This window comes from Gasterosteus aculeatus, chromosome 13 (genome assembly GCF_964276395.1).
Source record: "Gasterosteus aculeatus chromosome 13, fGasAcu3.hap1.1, whole genome shotgun sequence".
Lineage (NCBI taxonomy): Eukaryota > Metazoa > Chordata > Actinopteri > Perciformes > Gasterosteidae > Gasterosteus > Gasterosteus aculeatus.
This window is the reverse complement of record NC_135701.1, coordinates 9,066,533-9,089,803: the sequence shown is the minus strand read 5'-3', so window position 1 is coordinate 9,089,803 and position 23,271 is coordinate 9,066,533. Positions and strand designations below refer to the sequence as shown.

Sequence of the window (23,271 nt, the reverse complement as noted above, 5' to 3'; positions counted from 1 at the left end):
TGTGGAATTTAATTGTATATATAAATTGAATATAGACTAAACGTCTCCAAAAAAAAGTGTGTGTTTTCCATCCATCCAAAAAACAAGTTTCTGACCATTTTCTATTACCTGAGTTTTCTGTCATTGTATCAGTCAGTTTGTCACAGTGTAAAGGTCAAGAACCATCAATCCATCCGTCCAATTTATTAGATCGTGGCCTTTGGAAAGATTACTGCACAGCATAGTGTGGTAAAACCACACATACCGCTCAGCTGTCTCTAATAGCTCAGAGTTATCCACACTCCTCGTGGAGCTGCTAAACGCCTCTGCACACACACACACACACACACACACACACACACACACACACACACACACACACACACACACACACACACACACACACACACACACACACACACACACACACACACACACATATACTCAAAAGACAAAATACATACTCACATATCATTTACAAAAAATGAATATATAATTTATTATGTGTAATATTTATATGTGTAATGTTTGAAATCCCTTGAATCACCTTGTCATTGTCAGTGTGGTTTCTTTAGGGAAGGTTAAGATGTTTTCTTTGTATCCATTTCTTTAGTTTTCCCGAGAGGACTATATTTAAATATATTGGTGTTTGCAAAGCAGCTCTCCGCTCTGTCGGTCTCTGGCGAAAAGCAGCGACATAAAATGAACAACTGCATAGTGAATACATTATATTGTGTATAGCGACTACAACAAATTGTGTGTTTTAGCCCTCAGTTGCAGAAAATAAATTTCACACAAAGCGCGACCTAACAAAGCTTGCAACTTAACCTCTCCCCCTTTACATTTGATTTCATCCGGCTTTGCCTTTACATAAAGTTCTATATCACTGCTCTACCTAGTGTAATAATCCTGTCACAGTTACTCCGCCGTCAGTCATGCCCATGCAGGGAAGGAGCAGAGGGGAGCATGCAGCAGGGAAGGATGAAGCTAAAAAAGGGCCATAAAAGATATCGACACGTACACCTACCCTGTAGTAGTCAGTGCTGTAGACATCTCTTGACATCCCAAAGTCTCCAATCTTTACCAGCAGGTTCTCGCCCACCAGGCAATTCCTGTTGAACAACAGACACAACCACACAACAAACTTTGTACCGGAGAAACATAGCTTGAGTTGCAGGATATTAACCTCTGTCACATATGTGTTTGGAACTTGATTTGTATCGCTTCTCATTTTTGAATAGTATTCATTGGTTGCTTCACATACCTTTTGTGTTGTTTAGCCATGTGAGACATTGTACTCACTCATTGAGAAGTTAATTCATCAGTCATAAACAATTGATAGCTGCTGTTTTACAGAATATCCGTTCTTGTTTTTTATATTAACATGTCCAAATTCATAAACTTATAAATAAGGACTACAACAGGTAATTGTAGCAGTTATTTCATAACAATGGCCAATTGTTGAAAAAAGTCTGTCTTGACTTAAATATCTATTGGTTCTCAAATGTAGAAGGGCCTGAATGCATTTATCCGTTTAATGTTTATTCCGCTCATACAAATAAGCAATGAGAAGCAAATGATGTGACTGAGTCAGAGACTAACCTGGTGGCCAGGTCGCGATGCACAAAGTGCTGTGAGGCCAGGTAAACCATGCCAGATGCTATTTGCTGGGCGATGTGCAGCATCTGAGACTGGGTCAGCTCCACAGGTCGGGTGGTTTGGCCCTCGGCCATCAGAACGGCATCCGGACCGTGAGCCCTGCAAGGAAACAGATGCTAAATTGTCTTGTGTGCTCACTTTTTGTAGGAGTCATGTTGTTTCCTGTGCAGCGTTGGTTACTATTCACTCTTCTATCATTTAAACAAGTAAAATAGTGTAATCGAAGATGGACTCAAAGTGGAGATGACACGTTGACTGTACAATCTGCTTGGTCTATTGTTTGATGACGTTTTCATGTAAAGGAAGAAAAAGAGCCTTGCCTGAGGAACTTGTTGAGGTCTCCGTGTTTCATGTACTCAAACACCATGATGAGTGGGTCGCTGTCCACGCAGACCCCATAGAAAGTGACAATGTGTTCGTGCTGAAGGTTGGTCAGCAGCTCAGCCTCACGGTGGAAATCCTTCCTTGCATTCTCACTGGCCTCTTTGAGTGTCTGCATATACAAAGAAGGGACATCTTAACGCACTGACAAATGTGCACATTGTGCTGCGTGCACTATTGCCGATTAGTCATTTTCACAGTGCATCCAGTCCACTCCGATCTTTTAGGTCGACAAGGAAAGAAAGCAAATGTCTTGTAAAATTGAGTCACAGCAACTTGGCACACACAAGTAAGGACAGATAGAAATGGCAGAGCAGGAACAAACTCCTTATTAATGTCAGCCATTACGATGCACAACACTGCTTACATTCATTATATTCCCACAAATCTTTTCCCCTTCCAGTTAATTAGGAAATATATCAGGGATATTCTCAAATGCCAGCATCTCTGGAAGAAACATAAAAGCTGGCCTGAGAGAGAGAGAGAGAGCGAGAGGGAGAGTTGAAGAAAAATAAAGTGGTACTGGATCTGTATTCATTCTACATCAGAAGAAGAGAAAAATAGAAAATTCCTCTTGTTCCATATGAATAATTGATAGTCTTCCTATAGTATATGACATGGATCTGTGTTCACTTTCCACCTTGAGTGTGTGCGTGTTTTTTTAGTTGGTCTGTCTTTGATCTAACATCCCATAAATAAGCTCCTGTTAGGTTTAAAGGACAAAAGGAAGTCATTCAGAAATCTCAAGCAGATGGAAATGACCAGCGACCTCCCAGCTGAATCGCTGAGATAGCGGAAAAAGAGACAGACTGTAACTCCACCCACCTACATGTTCCCCCAATCATGTATCAATCACAGGCTTGGTCATGTGTACATTACAGGCTGTAATGTGATATACTACTTGACGATGCGGGATAAGCACAATATGGATACAGTATGAAACCCTGCACTCCAACCTCCCTTAGAAATACGTGTATAGTAAAGCTGCGTTGCTTTTCCTCTCAAAGCCTGACATTTCGGTTTGATTGTTCAGTTTACAATTCCTTATTGATGGCCTTAGTAAATCCTTTTCTGAGGGAGTATACATTATTTAAAAGGCAGTGTCTTTGACCTTTGGTAACCCTACCACTTGTATGGTTTGGTCATACATTAATAGACTCAAAAATAAGTTTCTCTTTTTCTAAAAAGCCGTTACACGAAGAAGGTAAAAGGGCAAAGTGAGTTCCTGGAAGAAGGAAACTAATCAACCATTATCTGGCAGCATTTGTTCGCATTAGGGAATGATTTAACAAATGTTAATTAAGCTATTTAAAACTTTTGGATTCAATCTATACTTAATGTTAAACTCAGAGACGTTTCCTGTGAGAAACATCTAGCTGCCGTATGAATGATCACATCTCTGAACTCATTGCTGCGTTAATTCCCAGGCTAGAAGCCATGATATTACACTGTTAGTCATCCAGTCTGCACATATTCAGGTCCCTGGACAAATAATAAGGAATCAACAACCTCTCGCCCAAGAATGTAGTGACTCACATTTACATGTGCGAAGGCAACCTGGCTGAGAGTGCTGGGTGCTCATGACTGATGGCATGCAGGAGTGTAAGCGTGCATATGGGCGCATACATATTTCTTTGTGTATCTGCACCTGCTAAAGTGTGCCAGTTGGTAGATGGCCCCGAAATGTATGATGTGTACAGTAACTATGAAAGTTGTTGCTGTGTTATGGCTGACTGGTTGATGATATATGACTCTTGAAGCTGAGACATTAAGGCCCATTATCGCATGTAGGTCATTTTGATGTTGTGTACATGTTTCTCTAATGTAGCATGCATGGCAGACTGCAGCACGAGTACAGTGTGTACATGAGGAAGGTACTTATGGGAAGAGCTCAACATGCTTTCTCCCGGGTCAAAGGTAACACAAGGATGAGTATTGGTAATTGAATGCACTGGCAAATCTATGAGTTTATTATGTAGATTATTAATATGTACGTCCATTGAAATGTTTGAAATTCCAGACAATTATGCAAACTTTCATAATCTTTCATAATAAAGTACCAGTACCATAGGTTCTGTGCTCCAGTGCCCTGTGCTAAATATACTAGTTGTAATACGCCCTATTATGTTACTTTAAAAGTAGCCGGTGGTTTGGTAATTTGGAAAAAACACACTTTCTAAGGAAGTAAATGGTATAATTTAAAAAATGGGTTTCCACCAGATTTCATCACGTCTCCTCTTTGTTAATGTAGCAACAAGAATGAGGAGGAAAGGCCAACTAGAGGGAAGTGGTTAGTCATACTAGTTAAAAACCAGACAAAACAAGGAGGAAGCGTGTGCTGTAAGCAGGTGGTACATTAGCTAATTGTGAGAGTTAAATCAATGACGTTACCCTAATAACTAAAGAATTCAAATACACGCATGGACCTTTGCTTTCAGTGTTAATTTAATGTAGATTGTATAATGTTTTTCCTGATTTGACATTCTGCACAGCAACACACAGCATTTTGTGCTTCCGTGGAATTTTCAGGTGCATATTTTACTGAGAGCTCAGACTGAGCTGAAGCTAAGCTGGCAGCAAACATCAGCGGGCCAACAAGGAGGATTTGAGGAAAGGAGAGCAGTAAGAAGAACTGCTGCAGAGGACCGAAGCACGGCAGGTGAGAGTTAGAGGTGAAGAACGGAAGACAGAGGAAGTGAGGACAGATAGAGGGGGGGGGGGCTCACAGGTCATGTATTGTTAATGAGAAGATCTCCCCCAATGAGATCGTGTTTCACCACAGACCAGGGGAGAAAGCATCCTTGATGGAGAGATGCATGAGCGGAAACCTGTGATGGGAGGATGCTCCCTGGTAAACCATTCAATTTGACCCTGGAAGTCAGCGGTTTGAGTGTAATTCCACCTTTGGCTGAAAGCGAAACGCTTTAGAGGGGCCCTTAACAACAGCGGAGGCAGTGGAGGTGAGGAGGTGGCAAACATTCGTCCAAAGTATCTATCTGCTGTAAAACTGTAAATATATATTAAATTAAAATGTCAAATAAATGTCTTGTGGCCCACAGAGACCACGAGGAGCCAATAACCAGCAGGGGTTTTCAAAGTCTTGTTTTAAACAAGCCTCGCTGTAATTTCAAACCACTTATTTGTAATAAGGACTGGATGATCTTTCTTTGTTGAAGTTTGTTTTTTGTGTTTTTTTCTCCCTTGGACTAATAATCTCACATTTTAGGCTGAATAAGGCAACAAATATGGAAAAAAATTCATGTACTTTTACAAAGAAAATAAGACACTTAAAGTAAATAAAGTTTAAGTAGGACCAACATTACCTTGACAGCCACCAGTATCTTCTCCTGGTCAGGTGAAAGGTTGTAACATTCGGCCAGGAAGACTTTTCCAAAAGCTCCCTCTCCCAGCTCCCTCTTCAGCACGATGTTGTGTCTCTTAATATGCTGGACAACTGCAATAAGGGGAGAGATAAAGGGAAATTCCCTTTAAAATGGATTAAAAATCCTGCCATTTATCAAATAAATGTGTTGAATATTGTAAAACAACATTTGCTGTGTTTTTTGTTTCGTGTTTGTCTGCGTGTTTTTTATGGCAGCATGACTAGACTACAACACAATTACAACAATATGAAAAGAAAGAAATCATTTTACAGATTTATCTTTTTTGGCAAGGTGAGCTGTTATGTGAGATTTTCTACATTTTTCAAATGTTTCTCTGTTGGTGTCATACACTAATTTAATCATGTTTTTATTATAACGTGAATCTTGAATATGTTTGTGTCTCTCTCTCCGTTTCATGTCTGGTCTACAAATCTGCTCTAGTAACTCACGACTGCGCGCCAGCTGACTTCTTGAAAATGGTTCAAACTGACGATAGTCATTATACGTTATGACGTTCTTTTGTATACATGCAACGAAACCCATTTTATCCTATAACACATGCACCTGGGTTCTTCTTTAACACACAGATTTATCTGTGATGTGATTAAGAGGAGCATTTGAAGAAAAGTTGTCCACTCAGAATATCACATTAAAACCAGAAGCCGCATCGATCTACACTGTGAGCTACCGAGGTCCAGCATAACCCAATATGGTACGGACGCAGAAAGAAGGGGACACAGAGAGAGAGAGAATGTCCACATCAGATACAGTATTTAAAAGCATCTAACAATGCGGTGGTGAGGAACAAACACGTGTGTTCGTAGGCTTTGTACAGTGTAAGTCTGTATCCTAAGAATTATGTTTTTCCTGTAGTATTTGTACAAAAAAATTTATCGCCAGAATTCATTTCGGGAAAGAAAAAACCTAACCCAAAATGGTGAAAATATTTATATATCTATACGTTTAACATTTTAAATGCTGTTTCATGCCACGTGAGTCATTTTGGCTCCCACCTGTTTTGCGGGGGACAGGTGTGAACACCTCAAAGTGTTTGGAGACGTTCGAGAGCTTCGGTGTGACAGAAAAGCTTCAAAGATGTCGAACGTGGACCAGATATTTTGGAGGACTCCGCAGTGCACAATGCTCACACGGAGCCGCTCAGAAAGGTGAGTGTGTCAACACGCTGTGTTGATTGTAACTCTTCATAGGAGAACGTTGCTAGGCAACGTAGTGATGCATGAGTGTGCGTACACGTTGTGTAAAAACGGGCCGCTCAATAGGCTAAACATGATGTTTAAAAGATGAAGGTTAGTAGGGTTATGCCTTCGGCTTAGTCAGTGTTTTTATCTAAATATATGTTTAATATGTATTACTTACACACAACTCCCTCTGCAGCAGCAGTTGCGCACAATACACTCATACCCACAAGCCAACTATTCACTATTTAACCAGCTAATTACCTCACCGCATTTTCTACAAAGCTTGTGTAATAAGCGTTCATCCATGAAAATGCCTCGCACCAAATCTCCTACAATTAACATCCTCAAATAGGAAATACATTGAAGAGTGCAGACCTTGCTTTTCCCATTGCTTTTCTTTACTTTGGCAGGAAAATGTTATGTTGTAGCCTTTCGTGCTGTTTTTCCTTACTTTTTAAATGTGTCTTTATTGTTACATTCATACTATCTCATTGCAACTAATTGTGCATTAATGTATTCAAAATGTCCCATAATTGCTTTGCATAGTAATCAAGTTATTTTATTTTGGATGGCCTCATATTTCTCATGAATTCTGCTCTCCCTCTGTCTGTCGTAGCCAATTGTACACTCCTTCCAGCCCGCTTTCATCACTCCTCTTCTTTTCAATCAGTATCCTTGATTAAGATCCACAGAAATATTATCCCCCATTTACCAAACTTTACACTCTCGCTCTCTGATGTTTTTCTAAATTCTCGCTAATTTATTATCCTGCTGCTCTATCACTTATTCCTCCCTATTCTCGTTACTCATCTAAACATTAACATCCAGGCACACCTTCTTCCCCATTCTATTGCTCCATCACTCATTTTCCATCACTTGTTTATGATGGCACTGACAAGATTAACGTCAAGAGGAATAGTATTTCCCATCAACCACCTCCTCTCCCATATTTTCCCATGTGTCCTTTTCACCGGTCCTCCGATCGCTCCACATTTCCCAAAGGAGACACCTCTCACAGCTATCCTCCTTAATCTGCATCTCATAAACAACCAAATCAATTAATGTCTCGGGACATAATTATTCTACTTTTCCTCATCTGCCTCTTCTTCTCTTTCTTCTTCCCTCTTTTTACCCAAAAATCTTCTCATGGCCCTGGAAGCTGACATTGACTTGAACCATGTAATGAGACATGTCAAAGAGACACAGATGCTTTCAAAGAGACAGATACTTCACATCTTCTCTCGATCAAGTTCCTCATGCACTTCATGTCACTTCATGTTTATTTCCTTTTCTTTTTCAACACACTCCTCTGCTCAGGCAACGCTCCCAACAACGTGCCGTCCTATCAGGTGTGGCTATTTGTGACCTTTTCACAGGCTGAGAGTGTGTGTGTGTGTGTGTGTCCGTGTGAAAGGCTGTTTTAATTTACTGCACGCACATTTTGACTTGTGAATAACATTTTCCAGAACAGAAAGAGATGTTAATCCTCATCCCCTAGATGGAACAAATTAAAACCCCAGAGAATTTGCTGGAAAAAAAAACGGTGGAAAAATTGATGAAGCCAAGAGGAAGGTGTAACGTCACAAGATGAAGAAAGATAAATCTTTCCTCCAGATCAGGGATGCAGCTTCTACTGGAGAAACTGAGGCCAGGTCCTTTTTTTATTCCCCTTGAGGTTTTGCTTAAGGTTTTTTTTTCAGTTCTGGGAGATGTTTATGTTTTCTTTCATGCCATAGTTCGACGACAGATTTGACATGCAGCTCGAGCCAGTTAGCTTAGCTTAGCTTAGCTCAGCACACAGACCGTTAACGGGGAGACAGCTCGCCTCCAAGAAATAGTCCTTTAAACAACTCCAGAACTCTCATCATGACAGCAAAGGAGCGTATTTTCAGTCCGTCGACCGGACCATCGTAGGCTGGTCCGGCCCGCGTGACACCAAAGTGGACAGTATGTGGCCCCCTACCTAAAATGAGTTTGACACCTCCGGTCTAAGTAGTTGTTGAATATCCTCAAAAAATCCATTTGATACAACTTGAACATTTTAACTAATACTTCCATACTACATCCTTGCTTGAGTTGCTTGACGTATTGATGCTAATAAATACCGCTAAGGGGGATTACAGAAACACACACACAGTATTTCCAACCGACGCAAGTCCGTTGGAGTTTTCCTCCCAAGTGTTTCAAAAAGCATTCAACACAGTCTCCAACCACGGTTGCTCATCCGAGGTAATTATTGTTAATGAGGTGGTAACTTCAGAGGTAAGCTGCACAACTGAAGCTTTGCAACCAACAGATCCCGTAATTACACAAGGATCCATCATCTCTGCTGAGTAAGTGTTGCTTTATTGCTGCCAGGAAGTGGTCTGTGCCAACTTTGGAGTTAAAGCTTGTATTTGACTTTACAGGCCACAAGCTAGTTAAGACTAATGTTTTAAAAGAGTTCAGCTCCTGGCAAGCAACCGAGTGACACTTTGCAGAACTGTCTCTTTCAAATGCTTTTGCTCGGGTCGGTGCCAAATAATCGGTCAGATACTTTCAGTATTTATGCTGCTTGTTTGCGAGTAAAAGAAGGGTACAGAGTAATCGCTGTAATGCCTGCAGGATACTAAAAACACGCACACACACACAGATACGCAGCGGTATGTTATTGATGCTCATTGATCCTCAGTGCCCTCATACCTGTCTCTCTGCTGTAAATCCCAGTCTATCTTTTAGTAATAACGCACAACCAAAGAGGTCAACCTCTAATTATAATTTATGTCCTTCAACTGTGCCCTCGATAATAGGAGCGCACACACACAAACACACACGCGGTTTCACAATTTATTGCATCGCAAGGCCAAAGCTCGGTGAAGGTATTATTACTTGCCAATAGTCCCAATGTCCTGCTGATGGACTAGGTCAATATCAGTGTGTGCTCTCTGTCTGTTCAACGATTGTCTTCTTCGGATCTCCTCATGTTTCCTTTATCTCCTTTCCGCTTCCACCGCTCCCCGTAACGGCAAACAGACCCCTTGTACTTTTGGCTGCCATCGGCTCTGGTGATATGCATGTACGAGTCCAACGTGGATGTCTCAAATGTGCGTATGGATTAATGCCAGGGCATACACAAAAGAAAACCCACTCCATTAAATACACCCTCTGTTACGCCACTTCTCTCTCAGAATTGACAGCTTATCATCGGAAGCTCCAAGGTCATTGCCATGAAAGCAGGGAAAGGTGTTGCCATGGTAATCTCCATGCATAACACAGGAGCAGTCGCCTCCACTGCACATTGCTCATAATTGGTTGTTAGGCATTTGTTAACGCAGTTCATTTGGCTCACACATGAAGGACAAGTGAGGTTTCTACTCACACGTGTCAGTTTTGAGCAGGCTGTTGGTGCTCCTGAAGTACTGGGGGTTTTCTATCACTGGGATCTTGGTCATGCCGATGATCACCGCGTCGGGGCCCATCTCTGAGGATGAAGGAGTGTTGCTTCCATTGGACACGTGATGAAGAGGGGAGGCCGAGTCGTCGTCGTTACTGATCACCGAAGATGATCCTGAGAGAGCGGAGAAAGAGGGAGTTCGGTTATCTTGGCAATGAAGTCCTGCGTGAACATTTCGGTCCACATCGCAGCCCTGTTAATGGTATTAAAACACAAGAGGATGAATTAAGTTGTTAAGCCGTTATTGGCAGAGATTGAAGAGATAAGGCAATAAAGCGGGGAGGTTAAGCTGCTATTATTGATCACAGTAGACATCAAAGAGGAGAGAGCGACATCACTTATATTCAAAACATTACAGCGTGTACGTTAACAAAACGCACATGCGCATTGTGTTTTATTGCAGCATTGTGTGTCTTTTGAAATGGTAAAAAATAGTCAATAGATTGCGCCAATTGTGATAATAGAAGTACAGTCAAGTACAGTTTGTGTTGGCCATTGCACATTCATGGTTTCTGACAGCTAACCACACTTGAGCACCGGCCAACACTCACACATCTGGATGTGCGACCGCACTGCAAGAAGCCAGAGGACCAGCAACATGAGAAAAGTGGAGGAAGGAGGAGGCGGAGTTAGCATCTCCCGTACGGCGGATTTGGTTTCTTTGTGTGGACGATAAGCAGCTATGCCTGTAGCCGTCCTATTAGAGGAGTAACCCTGAAGAATAGCAAGAGGTACTTTGACAGCAGTGGTTGTTTTCATGTTGGAATGCCGGGCTGTATTTTTTTAGGTCAAGCTCTGCAGCATTTAATGATGAAGTCAAGAAAAGAGGCCAATGAAGGAGTATTTCTACAAAGCCGGTTAAGCTGGATAAGGAAAAAAAAAGACGAAGGCCTGTAGGAAGCTGGCGGAGAAAATAAGCTTTTCTATATTCAGTCTCTTTCTCAGCCAGAACACGGTGAATGTTAAAAAATAAAGCCATTAGGAGGACATGAAGAGGACTTGTTGTAAATCATACAACCAACCTTTTGTTTGTACCAGATAATAAAATGCTATGGTAACACACAACTTAACTTAATGATAACAGGCACCACTTGTAAATCATCTTTATCACTCAGGTGCACGGAGGGGTTAGCAAATTACTGCTTTTCAGGCCACAGTCCTACAAGGACCGTAATAAAAGCTGGTGAGTGATGGTCTTGCCTCTTACTAATTTATGCATTCTTCACTGATTTAAGGGTGAGGACGAGAGAGAGAGAGTGTGTGTGTGTGTTTGATAAGTGTATGCTTCCATCTAGTTTGGGTTTTTTATCTTCAATGTGTGTCAGTAGAAAAAATAAGAAAAGAACAGTACAAGACGAGTTAGATCATGGGTCCGTTTGCCCAGGAAACATTATTATTTTAGAATTGCAGGCACTTGGAATCATATTCATACAGTCCTCCTCCAGACCACCTCAAGACACAATGCATTAGCTAAAAACAAATATTGCATCATGAGTTGAGATTAATTTCCCATGAGCTCAAAGCAGCGGTCACGTATTCCCTCTCATGTGCTCCGTCCTGCTCAATTGTAAGAGTGGTTGACATCTTTCATTTCCCGTGTCCCTGGCCTCGTATCAGGCTCTCGCTCTGCTGACAGCGCTTGATTGAGAGGGAGAAACAGAGCTTGTTTGTGTGCGAGGACGTGTGTGTGTGTGTGTGTGTGTTGGTGACTCATGAGAATTGAAAACTCTGAGAGAGAGAAAAAGTAGGAGAGCGAGAGCATAATAGTTTATTTTTTGTGTGGGGGGGATGTACACGTGTGTGTGTTTGTGTGTTGAGCTGTAGTGTCGTCCTGCCGCATCTCTCTGTGTCTCAGGACCAGACATGTATACTAATGTGTCACTTTCAATGAATGGACTCTAAAGAGCGATGAACGACAAATACCAAACACGTTTTGGGGTGAATGAAAAAAATGCAATTTTCAGATGTAACTCACAATTATGTAAATTGTTTTCACTCATTACAGATAATTGTTACCGCTGGAAATCATGTCTACAAAATGTAAATTCTTCCTACTTATTTGTACTAGATAATGTGAATTTCTCTCATTAGGTTTTGTATTTGGTAATATATTGTATGACCTACTCATGTAGGGAAATAAAGATTTGTTGAAAAAAAGAAGAAAAAAGTAAACCTTTTTTTTGCCTTGATGTTGAAGATGATTTGTGTTATTTCAGTCTTTTAATGCCTTTTTTAATCTCCTAAAATGCTGATAACATTTTGACTTTGACAACCCAGGAACGCAGGTTAAATTGTTTAGTTCATCTGAAAACGTGCAAATCATCAGATGAAGATGAAATTATTGCTTTTAGCATGATTAGTTTTAGATTAAACTGTCTATTAAAACCTAAAAACAAATATAAATACTGTAAGACTGTATTTTATTTCATTGATGTTCTTAAACGAAGGAATACTTCTTATTTCCCCTCAAACACTATTTCAGCATCCCAACATGGGAGGGAAACATTGTGTATCTTACATTTGCCAGTAGCAAACTGCTCGATTGTTCCCAATCACTGGAGACATTTTTGCATTCAAGACATGAGGCTGTTAGTTTTGGGCTGTTTGAGTTGTCTAATTACTCCCCATGTTTACCGCTCTGAGATTATCCCAACGTAACAAAGGGGGAAAGAAAGACATGCCGCATATCAGAGAGCAGGTTATTGTCTGTCAGCATGTGTGTGTGTGTGTGTGTTTGTATTGGGAGGGGCCGAAGATCATTAGCGCAGAGAGGTCCCAGGGTCGGATCATTATAAATACCGTTAAGCTGAGGGGCAACAAGAGCCTGCGTGCATGTTAGTGCGTGTGTGTGTGTGTGTGTGTGTGTATATGAGAATGAGAAGGTCCACAGGGAGCGACTTGGTAAAAGGAGGATGATAAGATGTAGAATGCGGAGGTAGAGGGAGGAAAGAGAGATGCACAGGAGAGGTGAGGGTATAAGTGGGGTCAGGTCACGACCCAGTGCTGTTAATAGATATGGAACCGATGTTTAAACTGGTGCAGCCTGCAGCTCCTCGCAGTCTGGCAGGGATACGCTTGGGTTAACAGTCAATAAAACACATGGCCTTGCCTTCAAAGTTGAACAGGTTGAAGTCAAAGTGCATTTTGTGGGAGACTAGAAGCCCCCCTCCCCCAAACTCCCTTTGTGCCACCCATATGCGACCACACACACGCTTCGTGGTGGGTACAATGTTACTGTTAAAAATAAGATTGATGATCAAAGCAATCGAATGAAGTTGCCATTCGTTACACATAATTTAACAAGCCATTTGGAGGCTGCTCCTGTAGGTCTGATTCTAGATCAGCTTTGTCCCTGTGTCTTCTTGAACAGCTGTTTCTGTCGAGGGGAGGTTGGGTAATACTGTCCTCCAATCAGAGCTCAGCTCTGTGTCATTGTTAAATAAATGAGTCCACACGGCCGGCTTCATTAGAGGTTTACGGAGAGTGCTGGACGCCCGCTGAAATGGAGTTGATGTGTTTAATCGACAATAATATACAACCTCGTCAAGATGGATGGAAATATAAAATCCACTTTGAAAGTGGAGGAGATGATAGAAAATTAAGTGCTGTAGTGTAAAAAACAAAAACATGAGTCAAAATTATGTTTGGACACCCATGTTGTATCTGCAGTATTTCTTATTTACAGAGAAGAAATGAGTGCTAAGTATTAAATCAAATGTAGTAAAATGCACCTCTGAGTCATTCTGTGTTATTATTATTATTATTGCACGTTAAAGTGATGATGGTAGTAGTCACATGAGCTAAAAATGCACCTAACAAATATGGCTGGTATTGTTTGAGAATGTTCCCATGAAGCGATATCAACAGCGGCCAGTACTTCATTTCATATCAGTCAAAGCTGAAGTGGTTTGTTGCACAGAAAATCAGCTGCTCTTATTGTATGTGATGTGAATGAGAGACGTGCTTCCCACACACAGCTCTGCCTTCTTTTAATAATTATCATCATATCATCATGTTGAAGCGCTTGTTTTGGTGCATGGAATAGCTGGACGGTTGTAGTAGACTCTGCTCTGATTCAGTTACACTCTATTCTGGTTTATTTACAGAGGTTCATAGAGATGAGGGAGTCCAGTGGATTCCTGATTGGAAAAAAAAGCAATGAAGATGAAATTGTGTTGAATGTTGTATTTGTAAAATTTAATTGGTGTATTGAATTTTCTCAAATTCAGTGCAAATAAAATTCAAATGAGTTATCAATGCCATTATTTTACATTCAAATTCAGCTTCTATTAAGCTTTAACTTTAGTTTTTAACTTGCTCTCATCTTCTGTGATGACATCACACTAAAAAAATGGGGGAAATAAAATGTGTTATGTGTATAAGTTGTTGTGGTAATACATATAATTGGCGGTGCTGTTACACTGCTGCTGGCACGTCTTGTTAGTCGTCATCGACCTCAAAGTACCCCCACTGAGTGCTTACCAGCGGCTATCTGCGAGAGGCAGAAAACCCACGGCTGAATGGGTGGTAACCGCTGTCGCGGTGGGCCAATCACACCTCACGTTAAATCAAAGAACTTTTAGCGGTGTTTGGCTGCAAAACAAAATCATGCAAATGTTTTGGTTTTAGCCCCAAATGTTTCAGGTGACATTCAGCTCTCACCAATGATTGTGAGTCAAACACAACGTTCCACTCTTCAGCTCTTCTGTGGGAGCCCGAGGGTTTGGGGTTTGTGGAGCGGGAGTTTTATGGCGAGTGCCGACAATGGAGTGGAGTTAAAAAGGAGAACTGTGAGTGACAGGCATTGATCCACCTTAGGCTCGCTGGGTACACACCTCGGCCCACCTGAAGCCGTTCACCGATGCTCGTCGCTCAGGGCAATGGATGCAGAGAGGCTATTATGGGATTTAAGGGACATCGGGGCCTGCCACTCTGTCTGTTAAAACAGCTTAGTTGTTCAGGCTTCAGGGCAAACACAGCACTTCTGCCCCCGTCGACCCCAAGAGATCTCGGTGAACCCTTGAGTCCATTGCGATGCGTGCAGACATACAGTCACTGGTAATCTGAACTCTGCCGTGTCTAAACTGTGCTGTCACCCTGCCGAACACAGGAAGTAATCTATCGACTGAGGAGGAAGCTGCATGCAGGGATGCAGGGGAGTGGAGGCAGACAGAGGAGAGCCGGCAGAAAAGAAACCTTTGGACTATTCGTAACATCATTAGCATGTTTTACCTACTGAATGGGTACGTATTGGTCATGTTTCAATTCAGCGGTAAATGGCAGCTGTTTCCAAAGATACAAGGTTAAAAGGTTACAAAAAAAAGGGAAAGATGCGTTAAAGAGGGAGAAGGGTCCAGTGAGAGGGAAGGATAGATCCGGTATGGGTAACATTTCCTCTGCATTGCAGTTTGTTAAATGTCCGTACGAATCTGCTTGTGCAGGCATAAGATCCTCCTACTCTTTGGCCTGATGCAGAGGCCTATCACATTCCCCCGTTCTCTGTACCCACCACCGGTAAAAATAGACACTTGCGCTCCTCTCGCTGTCTTCCTGCGTCGGTCTCGCGTCACGTATTGTCCACCCCGCTTTCTTTCGTCATCTTGTTTTTTTCCCGTATCTCTCTGTGATCTTTTCTATTTTTAATATTCAACCCACATTCACCTTCTCATCAGACACACTGGAAGACCAGTTCCTCCTACCGACGGCACCCTGAGGTGGTCAGAGATGTGAAAACGAGGAAGCGGGGAAGGAGGCGACAGTGAGAGGAATTAAGGTGTGAAAAAAGAAGAAAGCGTGTTGTTGTGTTTCCGGTTCTGTAATATCAGGTCATCATCGCACCAGATACTTCATGCTTCACGTAATAAAATATTCAGATTAAAACATATTTATAAAAAACTGATCACCTCGCAACCTTTTTACATGCATATCTTCAACCTGTTAATAACGATTGAATGGTACATAATAAGTAAGTCTGGATAAGTCCACTGTGGTGGAATGTCACAAAGTACATATAATCAATTAAGGTCAAATTTGACATTCGTTTACTTAATTATTTCTATTTTATGCCATATATCTAACTGAGACATTTAGTATGGAAATATTGGATGTTTTAATGTCAATTATTTTTTATAAAATACACGTTTAGAATGAAAAGTGAAATATTTCCCTCTGAAATGTAGTGAAATATAAGTAGCATGAAATAGATGAACCCATACTGCACCTCACATTTGGTTCACTAAAGTGCTTTAGTTAGTGTACTTAGATAAATCCACTGCTGTCGGCAATTTTCTGTAATCTACAATCTAAAATGAGCACATCGTAGAACACTTGGCCCGTGTGCAGAGGTAGGGAAGCAGCCAGCGTTTAACTTCTCTTTCTAGGTGTCTTATTTCCTTGAACAAACCAGTGGCAGCGTCATGTTCGCCTCCCAGGAGGGAGCACTTGAAGTGGTCGACCGTTTCAACTATCGTTGCACCTCATCTCTGTCACCTTGGAGTCTGAATACTCGTAACAAATAGGAACACTTTTGCAGCCCAACATGGTCTGATGACGAATCGCCCACACTTCAGTTCCTTTCAGGCAGAATCCAGCCATTTCTCAACCAAATAGTCATTACTATTAATACTTAGTACTTAAATTATTTGTAAATTCTTTCTTTTACTTTACAACGTGTGTGCTGTACTCATAATGTGGTATATTTGCAGTGTGATAGTGTTATTTTCACATGAATAAACAGAGAGAGACAGAGTCAAAGAGATGTAGAAGTACAATAAAAGAAGAGTTGGACGCGGTAATGATTTCAAAGCCAGAATGGTCACAGATATATTCTGTTTCATTAATGGACGTGACTGAGCCTTGATAAATAGGGTGACACACAGACAAAGACACATTTACACACATGGGACACCCACAAATGATTTATTTCATTGAAAAAAAAAGTTATTTCCTCTGAAGTGTGAAATATCTTTTTCAAATGAGCCTTTTAAGCCATTAGCCTCTTGAATGCAGCTTTAAAGCCACAATAACTATAGAGGAGGATCAGAACTAAAAAGTTGTGTCACGCTTAATGCAGCTGTTTTTTAGCTCTGCCTTTTCCCTAAATACTATATGATTTTTATATGTTAACAAAGGATCGATAAAGAGGTTACCATTGTGCAATTACTAGAAGATTTTAAGGACTGTGCTGCAGTTAGAAGACGCCGTTGCCGGAGATGGAGATGCATGAAAAACGAGGTATGGTAACGTGTATGTCACAAACACATGAAATTAAAACAGGTCCTTCTTCGGTTATAAAACAAGAACATAGGAAATCAGAATGTACAAAGGAAATGAAAAGAACAGAAACCATAAAGATAAAACATAAAGTAAAATTTACCTCCAGTTCAAAACAGACTACACGATAATGTCATATTTCCCAGTGTTAACCTTCTTTACACTTTTAGAAAACCCTAAATATGCAATTCATGATCAAAATTTTACAATTTTGTGCAAAACATCAAAGCTATTCAAACTTAAAATGAGCCTAGCATCCGGTTAATAATAGCTTGTAACAAAGACAAACATTAAAGTGAATTTAAAGTAAAAAATAAACTAGCTTCTGAATGGCAATGCATATTATATATTTTGTTCTTTAATAATACAAAGCAAGATCGGTTATCAAAATCGCAATTTGGATGTTTAGAATATTGAAAAACAAGGCAATTATGGACCAATATTAAGTATAAATGTGCACCTCGAGCAAATCCTCAATAGGAATCTGCCTCACTGTTGCAGTTGTTCCCTCTTTTAAAAAATTAACAGTTTCACATTTTGGGAAATATGCTTATTTGCCCCGTGGGGGAGAGTGGCATGAGAGGATCTTCTCACTAAACAGAAATGAATTCATAACTCATAATTCACCACTATTTAATATATATATATATATATATATATATATATATATATATACTGTATATACTCTACCTTTAAGTAAAAAAGAAACATAGCTTAACTTTAAATGCAAGTTCACACTTCACAGACACAAAAGGTTACATTCATGTCGCTGATGGAGCTGCAATTTTTGAATGTCAGAAACAGATAATGTGTCTAATGTGGTTTCCCTGCATATTTGAAACAGTCTTTATAAACACACGCCATGCGTACACAAAGACACCTTCATGAACCGCAGACACACAAAGGAAAACCCACACTGCACAATCTTTGCACTCCTTTCCTTGACTTTCCTTAGTAGTTGCTTAAGGGCTTTTTAAAATGAATAACCTTTTCTTGCCTCAGCATTTTTTGGCCTCTGCTTCGAAAATGGCAAAACCATGATAAAAAAGTGTAATAAGTCTTTTTTTTAACTCTTTTTTTTCAGGAGGATAAAGGGGAACCCCTATGAGTGTTCTCAGGTGTAAATCATTTTTTATGTTACTAGTGTAGAAATAATATCATCGGTACAACACACAAAAAAAAACCTTTGAATTTGGTGAATCGCCTGAAATAAAATCATCATCCAACCACTTTTTTAGTTTGTCTAAACCCACGTGGAAATGATCGACAGCTTCCTCAGCCACTCACAGGCCAACACAGGCAGAGCGTAAATGACGCTCGACAGAGAGTGACCTCTGGCTTTGAAATTTGACCCCCTGACCCTCCTAACATCATTAAAAAGAGACTAGAAGCTGTGTGAAACAGCGGATACATTTTATAATTTTGTTGTAGTTTGGGCGTAGTTCGGGCGGAAGTGGCCTTTTTTGTAAATTAATTTTGTTGAATTTTCACACTGATTTGTTTTGCAGTGATGCATAATCAGCCCTTTGGTGGACTGTTTAACAATCTGTTGATTGCTAAGCCCCAGAGGGATTTTAAATATAGGATTTTATTGTCTTTACGAGTTTATTCCTCTTTTTTGAATGAATAAAGAGTGAATTAAAGCTACACACTAAACTGGTAGTGAAGGTTTAACCCAATGTACTCCAATGTGCATCTGTGATTCAATCAATCTCACACTGTAAAAGCTTGAGAAAGCTTTATGTAGGCAGATTATGCCAATAACAATTTCACTAAAGAGGGGAACCCTTAAACGGAAGAATATATCAAGTATAATTACTAAGTGCAGTGTAGAAACTAGCATACCACAATATCATGGGTGAACTTTGAATTTTAATACGTACTTTAAGTAAAAGCGCACCACCCCTTTTTTGTCTCATTAATGGATGCAGAGGCTATACTCAAGTGCACACTTAAGATAATTGAATTTAAAAACAAGTACCCTGAAAGATAAAATGGTGTGTGTGTGTTTTTTTTTACTCCTTTATATTAGATTTGCTGACTATTCTGGCTGTCTGGGGTTTGGATACACAACGCTGTACTCTATCAAACTGGGATTCCCTCCTCAGAAAAACTGTATCCAACACCAACAGAAAGTGTCTGTTTCTTAACCTTGTAGCTCCTCTTCATCAAATAGGCCCAATGCGTCTATGCTGACTGGCTCTATGTGCGCGTGTGCATGAGAGAGAGAGCGACATCCTAAATACTGACTGACGTGTGCACAGATGGCCGACCGTGTGAAGTAAAATGTGCTACCTTGCATGTGCATATGGGATGCTCCTAGAAGCACTTGACATGTGCATGCGTGCAATTGTGAACATCTCAACAATGTAGGCGAGATATGCAGCGCTGCAGCTTTCCACTTATCCAAAATGAACACGTTTAAGAAACAGAAAAGTCCAATGTAGCCCGAGCTATTATTGTGTGCTACGTCTTTATATTTGCACACTTATAGACAGATGTGCATGCATGACTGCATGAGTGTCTTAGAAAGCAATGGTGGGTGTGAGGCAACCCATGATGCATTTAACAGAGACCTCGCTTTATGATCCAGTGTGTGTCTATATTGGAAACGGACAAGGTGCCTCTTCCCCTGGTGAATCACAGACCAGGCATGTAACTTAAACATCCATCACCAAATATTTTCCCCCCAAAAATCACTGTTTGATTTATTGAGGTGCTGGTTTTCTTTCTTTAACAGATTGTTGGATGGAAGAGGGGAGGAAAATTGTGGTTGTGCTGGATGTTTTGACAGGTGTGGGTAATAACTGCAAACCTAATTTGATGGTTACGCAGAGGTTTGAGGGCACAGCGGCTCCCAAACATTCCGGTTGTGTGCTGTGCCGCTCCTGGTGTTAACAGTGTGTATCAAAGACTTTCAGACACGCGCCCAACTCATCACATCGTTGTGCTTTTTGCATTCATATCGCGCAAGAGAAATGGGACAAATGGGAGTGAAGCCATTTTCTCTCAAATGCCTTTGCATTCTTCTTATCACTTCTATTACTTGTTCTTACTGTCGCTTACACAAGAAGCTGCTGCCAAATTCAAACACAATGTTTTTTTCATCTCTCTCTTTCTATTCAAAGCCAAAGCTTTTTCTTCCCCATTCTGCAAAGTGGTTTTGGTTATTTAGTTTAATGAACCTCAAAACTTCTGGTCTATACTGTCAGCTTTGCATCATTACCAAGAGCCAGAGGAGTGGCGCAGCGTCTCGACTGTTTGTACCGGGTGATTTTATTCTATTTGACATAGACATTGTTTACACTGTTAGGATCGGATGCACATAAGCGAGGCCTGTAGTGTGCGTTGTGAGCTGCGTGTGTGATTGTGGAGGGTTGGCCGTGTGTAGAGGTGGGACGCATATGTGGATTTGGGGAAAGATGTAGGTTAATGGCTCCGTCTCTGTCCCTGTGGTCTGAATAATTCATCCAATGGGAGGCTTTCATGTGTCTCTAAAGGCTCTCTCTGATTGGCCGATCAGGCCGTTGCGTCCCAGAGCTCTACCTGGCTACGCTGAGACATTGATAATGGACAACCCCGACCGCTCTTCATTTTTTATACATGGTAGTTTGTTTTGTTGGGTGGATGCAGCGCAGCTTAACAAACCTTCTCTTAGACACACAAATACAAACTAACACAAACAGACTTTCTCCCTTGTTTTTAGTCTCTTGTTTGTCCGTCTCCATTAGCGTGAGACCAACTCCCCGGGGATGTTCTGAAACAACGCACAGCCTGAAGGGAAACACAGAAAGCATAAATAATAACAAAAACAACAAAAGAAAACAACACAACTGTAAAATAAAATGAAATAATGATAATAATAATAGCGACAACAAACAGCTTTTGCGAGAGAGGCTTTTAGTAAATTCAGCAAACGCTTAGTAGTTGTTAAAAAAGTTATTTCTGTTTTGTAGCACTGTAGGATGGAGAAAGTACACAAGGCTTCTGCAACATGAATATAACAATCATTAGGTTATTAAATGCTTCAGAAGGTGGGATTATATCAATAATCCTTCGAATGGAGCCATGTATCAATATCCTTGTGTTGTTTTTCCACCCTTCATGTAGCCACATGTCCTGTGAGTAGAGAACCGTCAATCTGGTATTAGAGCAGAGGTTTAGTACGTTAGGCTGGTGTTAATGACAGAAGTGGGCACAAAAACGTCTTGCAATCAGTGTACTTGGAAATATAATATACTACTTCTTATATCTATGAACGGAGTGGAATAAAATGCTGGCTGAACTCTCACACAGTGTACAATGTCGACAAGGCCTCATGACCTATTTTAAACCAGGGAAACCAATTGTGAAGCTAAAAGTGAGCTAACGTGAAAATGTTTTATGCTGAACAGCTTTGAAGTTGCTATCTTCGCGTGTTCTGAAATGTGCTTATTTGCTCACCCGAACCCCTGCTAAGCGTTTGCTAAGAGTTTGTGGAATGTCATTAGTTTAATCATGAGTTTAATGTTGACCGGCTGGTGGCAGATAAAACGAAACAATTGACCATCAGTTCAAAGTAGACCCACTGTTTGAGGCAAGTAATCAAGTGTGTGAGAATCCTCCTGGATTAACCCGAACTCCAAAGGCCGGCCGAGATCGTGGGGTATATACGCCATGTGCATGGACCTCCTGGCTCTGTGTGTGACAACTTTGAGTGTACCTTATCAATTAGGCAGCAAAGGTCAGAGCCACTGTGATATTTTACACACATACACAAACCTTCCCAGTTAGATATTTATTGTTTAAAATTAAATCAAATAAAACAAACAATTTCCTAACATTGGGGATGAAGTTACCTTTTACGCATTGATCCTACACACCTCCGAGCTTCACTTGATAGCCCTCGACCTTCCCACTGCCCCCCAATGGACACCCTCACGCCTACTTTTCAACCTCGAACCAGTGAGCTCAACAACTGTTAATTCTTAATTCGGTGTCACGTCTTTGCTTGCAAAGACACACATTACAGATTAAAGACAACCTTTTGCATGTTTCTGAGTAAAAAGCTACGGACAGAAGTCGACACTGGGTGTGTCAGTGGGGGGGGGGGCTGAGCCAGCCAAAGTAGATTGCGCCTCTCTGCTGGATGCGGCACTACGCTCTAAATGCATCGCAGATATCTGAGAGAAAATGACAAATGTCAGCAAAACACCTGCAGCCAAAGTTTGTGTGTTGACGGTTGTAGGTGAGTGAGTCATGTCTCACACAACATCAAACCGACGAGGGGAGAGAGATGGAGACGAGGTAACAGGGGAATGATTCAATATCCAGGTATGTTGCAGGGATGGTTTTGATTTAATTCCCTGTGTGGGCTTTATGTCCTGTGGGACCTAGTTACATTTCTTTTGATTTCCTGATGCAGTGCATCGTATGCTTAGCTAAATTTTAAAAAAAATGACTGCACTTGTTGTTGCCGTTGTTTGGCCTCCCGTTGTGGTTTAGAGGAAGGATATATCCCAGATTTTAACATTTAGTTCAACAATGGAGAGCATGTTTCTGGTACTTGTGGCACGTGCCTCTCAACAGAGGAAAGCGATTTGTCTAACAAGAGACCCTGGTTTGAAGTAGCTTCTCGCTGGTGATTGTCGTGTTTGGAAATTCAAACATTGGTTGAAGAAGCTTACAAACGTTGCCGTGTCACTTCTGTGACGGGACACAGACTCCAGTCTCCTGCATGAGAGTCCCACCACTAACATCACCAATCCCTTACTTTCTGTCTGTCTACATTAAAACCACTGTGTTGCTTCCTGAGGATTTAATCTATGGATGTGAATCTGCACGGACTCAAATAATTAGTGTAGGAGATGCAGCATGACTCCTGTAGCTCGTATCACAAAACTAATGACAAGAGCGTCTCTATGATCCTCTCCACAAACTGTGAACAATCTGTTCCCTTATTGAAACTGAAAAACAGCACTAATGA

At 40.9% G+C, this 23,271-nt stretch overlaps 1 protein-coding gene across 4 annotated transcripts in view; it reads right to left on the bottom strand.

Annotated features, from left to right (window-relative positions):
• Nucleotides 1-23,271, bottom strand: part of ntrk2a (neurotrophic tyrosine kinase, receptor, type 2a) — a 55,595-nt gene that overhangs the window by 5,967 nt on the left and 26,357 nt on the right. For 2 of the 4 annotated variants that reach the window (XM_078087392.1, XM_078087393.1), the window contains one exon: nt 16,924-21,080. In XM_078087392.1, the coding sequence (XP_077943518.1) occupies nt 21,034-21,080 (47 nt within the window). In that variant the 3' untranslated portion in view covers nt 16,924-21,033. Of the gene's footprint in view, nt 1-1,000; nt 1,092-1,581; nt 1,738-1,958; nt 2,132-5,342; nt 5,474-9,959; nt 10,149-16,923; nt 21,081-23,271 lie in introns of those variants that run through there. The other 2 variants (XM_078087390.1, XM_078087391.1) reach the window with 2 other exon arrangements.